The sequence below is a fragment of the Megalops cyprinoides genome, chromosome 9, assembly GCF_013368585.1.
Source record: "Megalops cyprinoides isolate fMegCyp1 chromosome 9, fMegCyp1.pri, whole genome shotgun sequence".
Classification (NCBI taxonomy): Eukaryota; Metazoa; Chordata; class Actinopteri; order Elopiformes; family Megalopidae; genus Megalops; species Megalops cyprinoides.
The window spans coordinates 14,415,469-14,431,840 of NC_050591.1; the positions used below are offsets into that span (position 1 = coordinate 14,415,469).

The 16,372-nt window shown below is 46.2% G+C and overlaps 1 protein-coding gene and 1 non-coding gene across 2 annotated transcripts; both read left to right on the top strand.

Annotated features, from left to right (window-relative positions):
• The first annotated feature begins 285 nt into the window (after nt 1-285).
• trnah-gug lies at nt 286-357 on the top strand. Its single transcript has one exon. It is a non-coding gene; the product is annotated as a tRNA-His (tRNA).
• A 10,768-nt stretch (nt 358-11,125) lies between these two features.
• LOC118783152 (NF-kappa-B inhibitor alpha-like) lies at nt 11,126-15,579 on the top strand. Its single transcript, XM_036536866.1, has 6 exons — nt 11,126-11,961; nt 12,224-12,341; nt 12,800-13,001; nt 13,596-13,684; nt 14,034-14,276; nt 14,416-15,579. Exons 1-6 carry the CDS (start codon nt 11,423-11,425, stop codon nt 14,458-14,460), a joined length of 1,236 nt encoding a protein of 411 aa, XP_036392759.1. The 5' UTR covers nt 11,126-11,422; the 3' UTR covers nt 14,461-15,579.
• The last annotated feature ends 793 nt before the right edge of the window (nt 15,580-16,372 follow it).

Below are 16,372 nucleotides of genomic sequence, written 5' to 3' on the forward strand. Positions count from 1 at the left end.
GGTGAGCCTTGCTGCTCGCATTATCTCTCGTGGCTTTTGCATAGCGTTCGACATTCGGGTCCGTATTTAGTATTTAGTATTTCGTGGAGTACCAGTTTAATCAGACTTAGTTAAGTATTTAGGTAGAGTGTAAAATGGATGCAATCACATCATGAATATGATGAATTATGCGCAAATGGGACTTACCTTACTTCACAAAGAAGTGGTTCCAATTTTGAGCAATACAAAATATTGACGACTGTAACAAAAAATTTGGGCCGTTAGAACCAGTAGTCCCAGTAGCTTGCCGTGATCGTATAGTGGTTAGTACTCTGCGTTGTGGCCGCAGCAACCCCGGTTCGAATCCGGGTCACGGCAGGATGGAACTCTTGAGACAGCATCGGGGACGTTGTATTTTGGGGCCCGTCTGTGGACTTTTAGGCTACGTGTTGCCCAATAACGAAATTGTCCATCATAAAAGGCGGCTGTGTAGCATAGTTGGTAAGGAGCAGCGCTTGTAACCAAGAGTTTGCTGGTTTGACTCACCACTGGGGAACTGCTACTGTACCCACTGCCTCAGTAAATATCCAGCTGTATAAATGGATAACACATAAAACTGCAAACTTTGTAAATCGCTCTGGGTAAGAACATCTGCTAAATAACAGTAATATAAGCTCTTCCAATGACTATTTTAGAGCCCTCATGCTTTTGTGGTGTTACTTTTTCATTGCATAAGCATGTTACAAACACTTGATTAAAATCAATTGTGCTTTACATTGGTATACAACCAATAAAACACAAAGTTAAGTGTCAAAACTGTTACTCATAACTAGGAGCACAGTAAAACAAGTGAGGCACTGCTCTTGTGAAAGCGCAAATGTACTGAGCTAAATCATGTTGCTGTGATCACAAGTACCAAACTTGGCATCAGACATTATCTTTCCTGCCAACAAGACGGTCATACACAAATTCAGAGGAGTCATCCAATCCAGTCCAATGGTACTCCAATGGTAAAATGGCTGATGAGATGCTACCCATATTTTCCCCATTTCATTTCGTCATTTGTACGAAAATAACGCAGAACACCACCTCTGTGTCCATTATTATACAGTGTGGAACAAATGCACAGCTTTATTCCATACACTCTTCTTCCCTTTTCCATCTCAAGCTCTTTTCACAGTACATTTCATGCTGTGAGCCTTCCATTATGCTCATTTGTGCTATTTCATACGTGCAAAAAAGCATTACATTTGTGCAGCAGCTTACAATTTTTTCTACATATTCTCCATTTATACCACTGGATATTTACTGAGGCAATTCAGGTTTGTGAGGTTATGAACAGTGACCCACCTGTGAACCACACAATCATAGGGCAGGATCCACAGGGTGTTCTGGCTACCCTGGTAGGGCAGAAATCCCACCACGCTGGGCGATCATGTAGAAGGGGAAAAAGTTGCATGGCAACAATGGGAGCAGTTTAGAGGGCAGTATTGATTGTTAGAATTGGACGATATTTCTTTAACATAGAGAAGAAAGGCAACTGGCGCTGAGGGAGTTTGGCTTAAAGGGCTGCACAGGAGGTCGATCTCATCTGCCCTGCATACCTGAGCGGTGCATGCTGGGTATTCCGGGAAAGCCCTGTCAGTGTTTGGTGTTTTTTTCTGGGCAGGTTGCCACCCCTTCTTCACTTGCTTACATCATTACAGAGACACACACAGCTCCAGGTAACTGCGGCTGTACCTTTGAGAGGATATATAGCTGCTGTTATTACAACGTCATTACTGTACGGTAGCACAACTTTATGAACAACAAAGAAAAAGCTTTGCTTGCAGTCACATACTGATACAGATGGGTGTATGTGTGTTCTAAACCACTGAGACTCCACAAAGGCACACAATGCCCACACAAGGGGCCGATACAAACAACACACATGGAAGAAAGCAAGCGCGGCGTGACCCGCGGGAAGGTTATCGTCGGTTTCATCGACGGCGCAGACGGACAGAGCCCTCAGTGGAAACAATGCAAAGGTCAGTCACATCAGCAATGCCAGTAGCATGGACGGACAGCTCCGCTGGGAGGGGGGAATTCCAGACTGTCATGTGACACATAGTAACTGAGATCATGATCCAACCGCAGGCAGCAGATTCCACAGGAACAACAGGGGACACTGTGGGAAAAGCAACCCAGTGTCTCACCAGTCTCCTACAAGGGGCCCTTCCCCAGCCTCACCGAGGGTTCATATTATAAAGGAGATGAAATTTTCATTCAAACCAAATATGCTGGACACGGGAATTACGAAACTTCGACACGGACACACGGTCGCGCTGACGGAGATAACGGCAGAAGAGAGGCCGAAGATTGGGAAGGGGAGACTGAGGGAAGGAGGGAGATTACGCTACACTTTGAGAGTGCAGGAGACAGAAGGCGAGAGGTTGATAAAGAGGGAGAGGGGTACGGTGAATGACAGGGAGTGCCAGAGGCGCGCTTTGACATTCACAGCGGAGAGGTACGGCAGACGGGAGGGTAATCTCTGCCTGACACAGACCCCACATTGTGGGCTGACAGCGCTGCCAGGCTAGCGGTCAGCAAGCTTGCATTCAGACTGACAGCCAAAACATTCAACAGCATACTGCAAAATGCTTTCATGAAAGAATAATGTGGCTTCAAAGGTATTACTGAAATTTTAAAAAAATACACTAATACAGTTTGAAAGCTTGTTTCATTTGTCTTCAAAATTACAGTAGTGTGATCCTTTTCCTGAAATGTTCCATCTATAGTTTTATACATGCATTTATATATAATTATTATTTTATATGTAATGTCTAATATTTCCTATAATATAAATAATATATATTAAATCATGCAATGTCAGCTTATCTAAAGAAGAACATACATTTTTGGACAACATACATTGCAAAGGTGTCCATGACAAGACCTTTAAATATCTTGCATTATAAATAAAAACAAAAATTTGCGTGTGTGTGTGTGTGTATGTACATGTGCATCAGCATGAAGTAAGCGCTACTACCTCAGCAAGTGCACACAGAGAGTGTGAACGCTGGCCCGGGTGCCAGGATCATTAATGCCCCAATGGGCATTACTGTAATCTGCTAGACTTTCCACTTCCTATACCCCAACTCTCCCTAGCCAGGGAGGGTTACTGAATTAATGAGCTAATTAACCACTGAAGGAGGGAGTGACAGAGGGAAGATGAGAGAGAGAGGGAGAGGTGAATGAAGGGATTGGTGAGGGACAAACAGACAGAGAGGTGGCAGTCAGGAAGAATGAGTGGCAGGGACTATGAGGGACCATACGATGCAGCACCGAAGCAGTGGGAGACAATGCTCAGTAAATGGCTATTAAAAGCCCCATTGGTCCCAGCTTGCGGTGTTCAACAGCGCTACGGCCGTGTGTGAGGGGAGCCAGCCTCGTGTTAACACCATGCCATCCATTATTAGCTGGGACTAAGGCGTACCAGATTGATGGCACCATGAATGCACTGATAATATATGAGCACGTTATAAGGTATTTATAATGTAATGTAATTTGCACATCCCCCCAACTCCTCCCTTAAATCTTCAATGTGTGCTCACTCAGCCAGAACCGTACTGTGGAGAGTACATATTATATATTCTGCTGGCTGTCAGAACATTGGACTGGCAGGGGTGTGCGTGCGTGCGTACGTGTGTGTGGTGGGGGGGGATGATGATAGGGGGTGTAAGGAGAGACAAGGCAGGAAAATATGGAGCGAAAATAATCAGATCACATGTTTGAAGTAGAATTTTGTATTTTGAAAAGACAGCTCTCAGAGGAGGGGTGAGGGAGAGGGAGAGAAAGGAAGGGGAGGGAAATGGGGGGGACAGAGGAGATGAAAGAGAGGAAGGGGGGGAGAGAAGATTGAAGATATTGGATAAAAAACAAGTAGGGTTAAAAGTGGAGAGGGGGAAAAAAAGAGCAGACGTGACAGGAGGGATGGTGAGAGAATTGGGGGGGTAAAGAGACAAAGTAAAAGGAGGAGTGAATAGAAAGGATGGAGACAAAGAATAGACAGAGAGTGTGGAGAAGAGAGAGAGCAGGGAGACACAGAGAAAGAGAGAGAGAGAGAAAAAAGAGAGAGAGAGAAAAAGAGAGGGAGAGAGAGACAGAACAGATGGAATATATCTCTGGTATTTTGGTTAATTGTGCTCGGTACGAATTCACCGTTTTTCCCATCCCCAGTGCTTGTGCTGCGCGTAACCTTGGCAATGCTCAGCCTGGCTCCAAGTGAGTCAGATTCCGGCACGGAGACACTCAGAGCCATTACCCTCTGAGTCCTCAGCGCGGAAAACCCTACTTACAGCACAATTAGCCTAAGTGCCTAACACTAGTGTGCGTGTCGCTGCGCCTTGGTGACGATTAGACAAACCGATCGCGTCTCAGATCCTAAACCCTCGATATCCTTTTATTTGCAGTGCATTATTCATCTGCCTCAATGGTATCGGTCAGGCACTCAGCTCATTATGCTGGGTTGAAAGGGTGTTTTCTTTGAAACGCCATCCCCCCGGACCCCTCTCCTCGACCCCGCTGCTGTTTTCCTGTTCTCCCCAGGAGGTCCATATAGATGATTAGAGGAATAACAGGACAGAATGGCTCTGATCAGGAGAGCAATGTCCCTACAGATCTGCGTTAATCCAGCGCTGACCTTGTCCTAATTGCAGCCCATGGGCCCCAACCTAATCACAAGGCCGGGAGAAAAAACACACACAACTGACTCACATGCTCAGCTCCAAGCGCATCTCTCAACAGACAGTCAGGAACTAAAGGCAAAAAAGTAAAGTTCTATAAGAGATGACACCAACTTCAACTCCCTCATAGGCTTTGTTTTTCTTTTTTTTTAATTCTCTTTAATTTATTCATTTAATGTAGCAGAATTGTCGAATAGTTGACAGTATGGGAAACATCATGAGGGAAAAAAGCAATGCGAGAAGCCCTCTGTTTGTGGAAAGCAGACAAACCCATGCCAAGCAAACGAAAAAGCACACACTTCACCTCCCTGACCCCATGGCTTTCCTCTTTAACTTCCCCCAATCTCCATCCCTCTCTCCTTTGGCTGTCAATATGTCTCCCCCTTCTCTGTTTTCCCTACATGACATGAGGTTGGTTGCGGCCATTACATCACCAAACCTGTGACCGCTGGCAAGAATAAAAAGGGTGGATTTTCAGCACCGTGTAGCGTGGGCTTTCCTGTGTGGACTGCGGCTGCTATCATACATCACAGTGATAATTACAGCAGTCTGTGGTAATCACTGTAGACCTGCGGTTCAGCCTGTGTCGGGCCAACAGCCATTACCCTCCTATGTTCAGCAGTAGCAATGAAAAGTTAATATGACATATGATTAAATCTTTATTTATGTGGAGTTAACGAAGTGGATTTACTGCTGCCGGTAAGGATGTGTGCATGTTTGTGTGTGTGTGTGCGTGTGTGTGTGTGTGTGTGTGTGTGTGTGTGTGTGTGTGAGTGCGTGTGTGCCTGTATGTATATACCTTTGTGATTGTGTGTCACAAAGATGATCAATCATTATTACTGGACAAGGTTTATTAATATTGCTCCATTATGTTTCATTAATTATGCCTACATGCAAAAGGAGAGGTCTTTTACCTGAACAATACAGGAGCTGGCTCAGTGGCTCCAGGGAATGAACAGGCATGTCAGACTGGGTCTGCAATGGCCTGAAAGATTAATTATGGTACCTGCAACCACATTATTAAAGGTTTACTACAGCTTAGCAGGTCGAGCGGAGGGGTAATTCTATCCTGGCATCACCTGAGTTGTCCCTGATTACTAGATTCAAGAGGACATTACATTGCATTGCCTTGCTATCTTTAACCACAGAAACAGAGAAACACACGCAGGTAGATGTACAGATACACACGTACACAAAGACGCATTGCACACACACAAATGCGTGCATACCGTGCATGCTCGCTGACACTGAAAAGATGTCAATTCACAGTAAGAGCTTGTGTTTTTGGTGCACACCGTTACAATAAAACTCCATCCAGGACATTATGGTACTTCATCCTAGCTGGCCACCACGCATGTGAACAGACAAAACAAATGCGAAACCTGCTTCCTGTGAGACCTGACCTCCGTGGCTTTGCTGTGCTATTTATCTCAGCAGGAGGTAGCCCTGCCGTATGGGTGTCCCTGACCCCTCGCTGCCACACACTCCTCGTCCCCTCTCCTCCAATGAGAGCGTCCGCTGAGACGCACACAGCAGTGCGGTCGCCGCGCACGCGGCTGATCCTTTAGGGCCGTGATTTACGGGCTCTCGCAGGGGCCGTGGGCAGGTTTAAAACACCCTGTTAACGGCCGGCCTCCCGGGAGCCACACATCCCGGCGGCTGGCAGCTGCTTGATAAGGTTCCCGTGCCGACCGCTCTCCCGCGCCAGCTCAAGCCCTGCGGACACACAGAGGCGCGGTCTTCATCCAACTTTGTGGAGAGACGCCCTGGCAAGGCGAGGGGACCAAACACCGCATTCCTTTGAGGAAAGATCCTGACACACACAGTGTCCAGCAGAGTGAGTTAAAAGAACCAGAGTGCAGCAGTGCTCGCCGCTCTCCTCAGCAATCAAGCATTTTCAAACAACAGCACTTCCCCCCTCCAAGCAACCCATCACTGCCTGCATTTCTGATACTCACAGCTTATGCAATGGCGTTAAATAATGTATACGTAACGGCCAGCACCTGGCTTTTGTTTCACTTTCACAGGTATGGCACTGCCAGAGTGACGTCTGGCAGGAGGAGGGGTCACGTGGACCCATATGCCCTTCATCATGGTGACTTCCTGAGGGGGCGGGAAAGAGGAGGAGCCTCAGACAGCTGTAACGGTGCTCTCGACACCCTAGCCCCACCCCTCACCACAACTGTTACAGCACAACAAACCATGCAGTCAATAGAGTAGAAAACAGTCTTCATGACAAAAAAAAAACACAAGCAAGCAAAGCACAACCAGCACTTAATGGACAGGGAGAAATCACAGCAAAACATAACAGGTGTGTGGTCATGGCAAGGGAACACAGCTAGGTAATAGCTAATAAGTTCTCAGATGTATCATGGTTAAATGCTGATAGAGGAGGTGCAAGTGACATACTTCCTGAATATGAATCAGCCTCTGGTATTCAAGACACAGACCTGGCAAGAGAATGTCTGCCCTGACTGGTCACTCTGTTGACGTACACTGACACATTCCCCCTGCATATGTATAATGAATGCCTCTGTGGTACATATAATCACATTAATAAATTCATGCATGCACATGCATGAATACATACATGTACAAAAACAAAGGGGCAGGAACAAGTAAGCGTGCAGACCAAACACACATGCATACATAAAAATAACTGGCTGAATTTCATTAACCCCATTGCCTATGTCCGTTGACACTCATTGATATTTATTTTGAATCTGATGGAAAGCATGTCTCTTACCACTCCTGTAGACTGATACCACAAAATGTAGAAATCAGTAATTATGAGATTGTTTATCACTTAGGCATGCCTTGCACAAATGGTAGGACACTTTATAGACGATAAACAAAAAACTCTGTGTCACTTGTCTTTAAATATTTGTAAAACAAATGACATGATGTGTGAATGAACATTATTTTCTGGAGTAAACATCTTGGGGAAAGAGAGGGTGGGGGGGGTGGGGGTTAGCTTTCGGCGACTGTGTGAGCAATCTGGCACCGTTTTTCACTTCCAGAGCGTGTCCCTCTGCAAATGCCGGGTCCCGGGCCACTGATGACACTGGGTCCCGGGCCGCGGATGCCCACAGACCTGCTCCGGGGAGTGCGTCTCTCCTCCATCGCCGCCCCCCACGAGCAGAGCGCGGCGCCGAGGCAGACGCAGTCTTCCACTCGAATAATCCGCCTGCTCTTCCCCCCGCTCTCCGGCGCAGCTGTGCTCCCCACATCTCCCGGGCCTCGGAGCAGACCTTCATTTTTGTTCAGCGTTTCTTTTTTTTTCTTTTCTTTTTACCCGTACAGCTTAACCCCCTCCCTTCCCAATCGATACTTCTGCCCCCACGAGCCAGTAAATTAAATGCAAGGCTAATCTTATTTCCTAATTGCCCATGACAGCGAGCTCATGGCCATCCATCAGGCCCGCGCCACCACGAGGGGAGCTGGGACTCTGGGCGAGAACTTTTTTTATCCACCCTTGGTGGACAGACAGCAACTCTGTCAGCCCTGGGTTTCCCCCACCCCCCCAGCCAGTGGCTCTGAACTGGAAGGGGTGGTGTGGGGATTGATATTTGAACTGTCGGGAAGTCTACAGTTGCTGGCCGTAATGCAGAGAGGCAGAGGAGAAGAGTGAGGGATATGCCTGACTGTCACGTTGCAGCCTCTCTCTCTCTCTCTCTCTCTCTCTCTCTCTCTCTCTCTAAGCTCACCATCTCGATCCCCAGATGCTCATTCAGTCAAACGCAGCGTCAGCACCATCAGACCCCTGACCCTCGCTCTCATTCATTCTCATGTCAACTCATCTTTCTCTCTCTCTCTCTCTCTCCTCTCTCCCTCTCTCTCTTTCTTCACACCCCCTCCCTCATTCTGCTTCACACACTACGTCCTACTCATAATTTTTCCTGTCCCACTTACTACACGTTCTGCCCCCTATTGTTTCTCTTCTTTCACCCCCCCTCCCTTTTCTCCCCTGCATCATTATCTTATCCAAGGTAAATGTAGGTTTATATGTCCGTGCCTCATTTATGAGGCTCTTATAGGAGAAATGTAAGGTTAAATGGCTTCCTCAAGGGCACAGTGGCAGTCTCACACATGGCGGGAGCTTTTTACTGCTTTTGCCACTGGCCAGCTCGAGCCACCATGTCATATATCCATTCTACAAACCCCCACTTCCCTCTCACCCACACACTCTCCCTCATTCTTTCTCTCACTATTTTCCCTCTGTCTTCCCTGCTCTTCCTCTCACACCCTGCCCCACACCTTGCCTCCGGTGGTGAGGCACACAGTGCTGGTTTCAAATCCATCAGTTTGAACCCATGCCTTAATGGGGTTCTTGGACCTCGTTAGCTCAACCAATCACGGTTCAGCTGATGGACCCAGGGCTCAGTGGGCGTATTACGCGAAATGACGACATGAGCAGCCCGCAGGCAATCTCAAGCTGGCTGGAACAAACCAAGGATTTGTGATTTTTGTGAAGCAAGCTACATTTGTAGATTTAGGTTACGGTGTGGACAAAACCAACTGGGAATGCATGAAATGAAAACCTACAGTACGTGCGGCCTTCATCCAACACTGCCCTCTTTTTATTAGAAGTCTTACCTTATCTGTCCCCTGGGAGCATTGAGCTGGCTTACAGACACGCTCATAGCTGAAAGCATTTTAAGATTTATGAAATGGTCATGAAGCCAGTTTTGAAAAATCAGTTTTTAAGTCTGCTCAGGCTTTGAACATTTATCTGTGTTTTATCACCTCGCGTATCCACTGGCGCTGACTGAATCCCTTAGAGGCTTCGCATAGTCAGTGAGGTATTGAAACAAAGTAGATGAAAGATTTTTCAGGAACACTCATCCATAGGCATACTTTACAGGGTATGCAAAATGTTGGTGTTTAAAATCACTAAATGTGATTTTTTTATTAAGAATTAATTAATTTTAAAAAGCCGCAATTTTCCTTTGTTACACACTAGCTCACCCAATTTTTACCATATTTCAGATATGAAATACCTTGATGGTACTGCTAGCAATGTATCGAGCTGTATATTGACTTAAATCATCTCCGTCAGCTGAATGTGGTCCATAGGGGGTAATTAGTGCCCAAGGTAATATAATTTCCCCTTAAGGCTCACTTGTTACAATTTGACAGCTAGCACCTCTACGCGGAACATTTTCCCTGCAAGAGCAAGACACTCTCTGGAGCGACTTAGATCTCTCTGGAATTAAGCAACATCAGGTATGTATTATTTCATTATAAGAGAGAATATTTATGTGCATATGAGTAGCAATATAGCATTGACAGCTGAACTTTATTAAATGATTAAATTTTCTCTTGAAAAATAAAACCTTCCCCACATGCTGACCGTGTTTTTATATGAAAATGTTATTATTATTATTAATAATAATAATTTTATTATTATTATTATTATTATTATTAAAGCGTTAATTTGTTTCGCTGTACATCTCGCATTTATATTATATGTGTTACTCGTCTGCTGCGCTCTCTACACCGTCGATGTCACACACTGTGCTGTCCCTCCTCCTTCGTTGCCAGTGTAAATCAGCGCACACAAGGCTACTCAAGAGAACGTGTCTAAAAATGGCGACAACACAGCGGGTGCGCGTGGACACTGCTAGCTCGAGGCCACTCACGTGCACTACCTGTGCTCATAAGGGCATGTGTACACAGATGACAGTTTTGCGTGTGTTTGAAAACACGCTGTTGTTTAACACAGTATGCCGTTTACATACCTGTCTCTAAGGCTTACAAGAGTCCAGATTATTGATGCATGATGCATCAATAGAGCACAATGGCCTCCGCGGACTGATTTCATATTTAACCTTTCGTGAGAAAATCGGTTCCTTTGTTCTCAAAACGACAGCAGCCAACACCGAAGAGACGGTTCAATTCAGGTGTTCTTTATGCGGGGAGTGTGCGCCATCTTGTGCATTTTACTATCACATCTCACCCCTAGTGTTTGAACGCATTATTTATACGCGTTTTGTTTTAAAACAAAAGGCCATAATATTATCCTAATAAATATTTGTTGCTATTCCTAAAGGTTTGAGAATACTTATGGCTAGGAATGACACATTATTTATATTTCAATGATAAAGTAATTTCCTACGAATGAACTGCCATTTATGAAATGACATTTAATTTATAAAAAAAGGATACATATAATCCTTTATAAATTTAAAATGAATGTATAAATAAGTAATCATGACGGTTTATATCGCCTTATAACAATTCTGCAATCTTCTGTTTCTTTACGTAGCTGATTTCAAATGTGTTCGTGCATGAGCGTCTCGGCCGTGATCGTATATTAACTCCATATCCCAGAGAGCTGTGGAAAAGAAATGGTAAACTTCCGGCGTGGAAAGGAAGCTGTTTCTTGCAGTTGTCATTGGATAAGAGTGGAGTGAAGGGACTCTAGATAAGAGGGGCGCTTGGGAATTCCCCAGGACGGCAAAAACACCTTTCGCCATAGAGAAACTGAAAATACAAGGCTTTGTGTTCACAGGAATAACAAGCAAAACCCTCATTATCATGATGAAATTCGAAGAAAAGACTCGTTAATCGCAGCTTTTTCAGCTGTCCTCGGTTAAATCTGCAAAATTGAGGGGACGGCTTGCACCCTTAAAAGGACATAAACATCGCTAGCTTGCAGCTACAAAATATTGCATACTTTTGTTGTTGGTCTTTTTAAAGCTCAGTTCCACTTAAAGATGGAGGGCATGCAGCCACAGCCGATATATACTCAAACAACGTCTGATTCTGGAGAACAACATGCACGGCCCGAGTTTGGCATCGGGTTCGGAAAACATGGAAGTTATAAAGGAATTAACGCAGTCTCCTCGGAAGAGTGGTGTGACAGCGGATTGGAGTGTATCAGTGGCGGGGCACTTGGCCTCGATGCCCCGTTTGGCAGCGAAAACGAGTTGTCCCGAGTCTGGGAACCGACCCCCTCCACCATCACCAGCTGTACCGCGGACACGGGATCCGAACATCGGCCCATTGACTCCTGCGTCTCCCTGGGCAGTGGCGAGAGGCTGGATTCAGCCCTTGGGGACTCGATAACGGACGAGATGTTGAGTAGCATTTCCCGGGGAATCGGAACCATGCAATTGGTAGAGGGAGCTGGAAGCGGTCCCGTGGACCGGATTAGCAACTTCAATGGAGGACAGGTGGAAACAAGCCCGGGACAGGAGCGCCAGATGGGAGAGATGTTCAACACCCTGAACTTTGTGTCGGAGGACGGAGACACGTGAGTATAGGTTCAAAACAAACTAGTTTGTTTGCGAACTCGATAGCTAACATGTCTCGGCCACAGTATTAGCTCCTCTGACAGCATTGGGTGGGGTGTTTGTATGCCCATTATACATGTCTAGTGTTATTTCTGGAAGCATCATTCTATATTTATAAGCGTAATCACTAGATTCTGCTAATGCGTTTTATTTTTACACAGCTACAGTCTTCCCATAGCTTATAACTATATCGTGAAAGCATTCTCTCCTTCCCTGTCACAGAGCTCTCCACCTGGCTCTCATTCACGAACACTGGGCCTTTGTTCAGTACTTACTCGGGGTGATATCTCTGGACCAGAGCTGGACACCTTACTTGGACATTCAGAATGACCTGGGGCAGGTAGGCTTTGTGTGCCTGTGCGTGTGTGTTAGAGAGACTGTTTGTGTTACTGCCATTGTAAGTAACAAGCCACAGATCATGTTACTTAGGTTGTACCAGTGACTATACCATGTAGGATTGAAGTTGCATTTTGTATACCCCTCTCACCACAGTTTTGTCAGGTCTGGTGCACTGTGTTTATTTATTTCAGTGCCATGTTCAGTTTGTCCTGTTAGTTACATTCTCCTCTTCTGTGTCTTTCTTCTTCTGTCACACTGTTTCTATACACTTCTTTCTTTCTCTTTACACCTCTCTTACTTCTTTCGACCCCTTGCCTTTGTCTCCCCTCTCTTTCATTTCTCGAACCCCTTTTCTTCCACTGCCCCCCTTCTTTTTGTCGTACCTTCTTTCCCTGTCCATCTCTCCACCCCTCTTTCTCTGTCTCCCTCCACCTCTCCGCCCTCCCTCCCTGTCTTCAGACGGCGCTTCACCTGGCGGTGATAGTGGACCAGCCGGAGTGTGTTCGGGGGCTGCTGCGTGGGGGCGCGAGCGCGGAGCTGCAGGAGCGGGGGGGCCACACCCCGCTGCACCTGGCCGTGCGCGAGGGCCGCATGGCCTGCGTGCGCGAGCTCACCTCCAGCAGCGTCCGCCCGGACCACCTGCGCGTCACCAACTACTCAGGTACAGTCTGCCACCCGGGCCCACAAAAGGCCCATGTCCAAGGACAGCCCTTGAAAGCCACATTCCTCTTCTGGAACCTTCTGTGTTCCTTCCTCTCTGCTTCTATTGTGCTTCCTTTCTTCCGTCCTCTTTCAAATTTGAATTCAAAATGGAGCTTTGGGTTTGCCAAAGCATTTAGTTAAACAGACAGACATTAACATGAACAATGACAGTTATTTATACGTGGGCCTTCTTTTTTATTTGTTGGTTTACCCTCTGTCCCTCACATTCTCATGTGAGAGACCACAATTATCTTTCAGTCACATAGTTTTTTCCATTTTCCCCCAAAAGGATATGATCGGACAGTACTTTGTTAATCCAAAAAGGAAATTGCTTGGGGATAGGCAATAGAACAGGGATTTAAGTTCATGGGAGTATTTAAACGGAAGTACATATTTAGATTGATTTCTCTAATTGTGGGAAATGTCTTTCACAGATTTGTAGTTTTCCTTCTTTTTGTTTCCCCCCATCCCTCCCTGTCCTCCTTCCTCTCCCTGCCCTGTTTTTTTTGATTAATCTCTTTTCTCTCCTTCTGTCTTTCTCTTTCATTTGCAGGGGTCAGTGCGCTGCATCTCGCCGTGCAGAAGGGTGACGAGGCCATCGTCAGGATGCTCCTGGACGCGGGCGCCGACGTTAACCAGAGGGTGGGTCCAATCAGGCAGCTTTAATGACAGCACAAAAAAAAAACAAAAAAAAAAACCAACAAAAACATGCTCTGCCATAGCCTTATATAGTGAGGGTGTCACTGTGAATTCCCATTAGTAAGAGGGCAAACTTGGTGCATGAATAATGCTGAAGCCCATAAGAATAACAGTAACGCATCAGGCGATCCAAAGTGATTCACACTGAGTCACATCGCACCGCTCTTTGTGAGAGCTCACAGCTCTGTGCTGAATCGCTGGGTGTGTGGTGCAGAAGGGGAATTCTGTCCCGGTCCGCGCGGCTGCAGCACCCTGTGCGTGCTCCAGGCCTGACTCTCACCCCTCCCTGCAGGACCTGAGCGCTGGCCGGTCACCCCTCCACTGGGCGGTGGAGGCCCAGAGCCCCGGGGTGGTGCGACTCCTGCTGCGGGGGGGCGCCAACGTGGACCAGCCCTCCTACGCGGGACACACGCCGCTCTACTGCGCCCTACACAGGCCCAACGCGGAAGTGCGGGAGCTGTTGCGGGAGGGCGGGGGCACAGCGCCGTGGGGCAGGGAGGAGGACGAGGAAGAGGAGGAGCGGGAGAGCGAGGAGGTGAGTGGGGGGAAGTTGAGTCCAGCCCCGTGCTCCTTTTCACTGCCTCTGCATCGGTGTCTCATTGTGAGGATTCTCAAAGGGGGGGGACACGGAGAGGTGCCCCTGTGACCTCCGTCTCCTCATTGTGTCTTTGTAGGAGGAATTCGACGATTTGATCATCAACGGCCATCGGGTACTGTAGCTGCGACGGTTGCCATGGAGACACGCCAGCAGCCCGTGACCACCATGTTATTTCTAAACAACGCGGGAGTGTGGGGACTGAGCTGGTGTGGGAACTGTGTGTGTGTGTGCGTGAGAGAGAGAGAGCAACTGTAAAGTCAGAGGGGAAGATGTTCAGACCCATGTTTAATTGGTTTTACTCTAAAATGGATCACACTGTCCTAATAGTCAAGATGATCTTGTCCCAGGTTGCGAGCGTGTACGTGTGTGTGCCTGCCTGTGTGCATGTGAGTGCGTGTGTATGTGACAGACTGAGAGGGGGGGATATTCACAGTACTTTCCTGCTGCTGGGGCAAGCTTTGAAATAATCAGAGACCCCCAGAATGCAACTGGCTGAGCACAGGCACTCTGCCAAGGACTGTACCATTGCAGCAAGAGGTGTGGGGGAAGGGGATGCTTCGATGGGGCAAGAGTATACCAAGTCCTTTTACTTCATAGTGTTTTTACTGCCTCCTAAGAAACTCTGCCCAGTGTGACATAGTTCAGATCCGGCTTGAGGTTGGCAGTCTTGAATTTCTTTCTTTAAACTAAAGAGAGGTGGAGGTTTCTGTGTTCAAATGAGCCTGCATGAACGAGGCTGTGGAAGAAGACCTACCCAGAGCATTTGGAGTTCTTGTTAGCTTGGCTACCTTTTCTCTAAATTATTACTGTCTGTACCCTCTTCAAGGCCCCATATGTTGTATGTGTTTTCTGTTGCCAAGTGGATTGCAAAGGATGCTAACCCCTTGGATTTCTCGTTGTTGTTGTCCCGGGCTTTCGGTAAGTAGTCAGTTTTAAAGGTTGAGAGAGTGAAAGTGCAAATAAAGGGATGCAATGGAAAGTAGATTAGCAAGAGGTGAGCAGGGAGGAACAGGAAGTGAGATGAAGGACAAATGTAGATAGGGGAGGAAGGACAAGGGAAAAGCAAAAGGCAAAGCTACTTGCGCTTAAATCACTTAATTGGAGTTTTTGCCGCAGTATGATTCCAGAGCAATCCGGTCTACTCCCCTGCATGTGCATTTATTTTTTTTTATATATATATTAACCTTGAGAGTACAGGAGCTCCTAGGAAAGGTAGAACTGATAGAGACCTTGTGCGATGGACTGGGATGCTTCTGTCATTCATTATTTTTCTGCCATTTGCTTTTTTTCTTGAAGAATGCTTGCCATCAGGAAAAAAATAACTTAAATAAATCATTCAAATGAGACCAATACTCTCATGTCTCTTTGTCATGTTGCAAAGACCACATGTACACATCTGAGATACAATGGCCACCTACTTGTACTTATAATATTGTACCCTTAAGACGCTTTCACAAACATGATTCAATAAAGGAACTGCAAGTGCACAAGCAATATGCTTACATGAACAGAAAGTAAATGTAAAAATATTAATACTGCCACATACAGCGCAACAGTGTATGTATGTAATGTAAATATTTGCATGTTATGTGAAAGAAAAAACAATTATGTAGCGTCACTTAATTTGATTATCTAAAAATAACTGTAAAAGTAATTGTGCCTAAAGTGCCAGTTGTCTGGAGGTGCATTTAAATGGTGACAGCTTTATGGGAGCTTCTAAGACCTGTGGTTTACCACCAGGCATAACACAGAAACGATCCATTATTCATTGTTACGTGGAATCCATAAGGAGAGCTTTCTGGAAATTTCAAGCTAATGTCAGATCACTGACCTCCACTAGCTGAGGTTATAAAAAAGTTAAAAGCTGAACCTACCAGTTTCCAGAGTAGTTGCTATTGTGTAGAAGTTCAAGGCTACTAGGACAGTTGGTACGTTGCCAAGAAGAGGATATCCAGTAATCATTACCGCAAAAGGCTGTGGAAAAAGTTTGTTCAAGAGGCAGGCTTCAGTCTAAAGGCAACAAATGGAGAATT

Excerpts from the sequence above, each read along its gene's own strand:
- LOC118783152 (XM_036536866.1), top strand. The coding sequence starts at position 11,423 with ATGGAGGGCATGCAGCCACAGCCGATATATACTCAAACAACGTCTGAT. Across the intron at positions 13,685-14,033 it reads GCGCCGACGTTAACCAGAGG|GACCTGAGCGCTGGCCGGTC; the intron begins GTGGGTCCAATC and ends CCCTCCCTGCAG. Across the intron at positions 14,277-14,415 it reads AGGAGCGGGAGAGCGAGGAG|GAGGAATTCGACGATTTGAT; the intron begins GTGAGTGGGGGG and ends GTGTCTTTGTAG.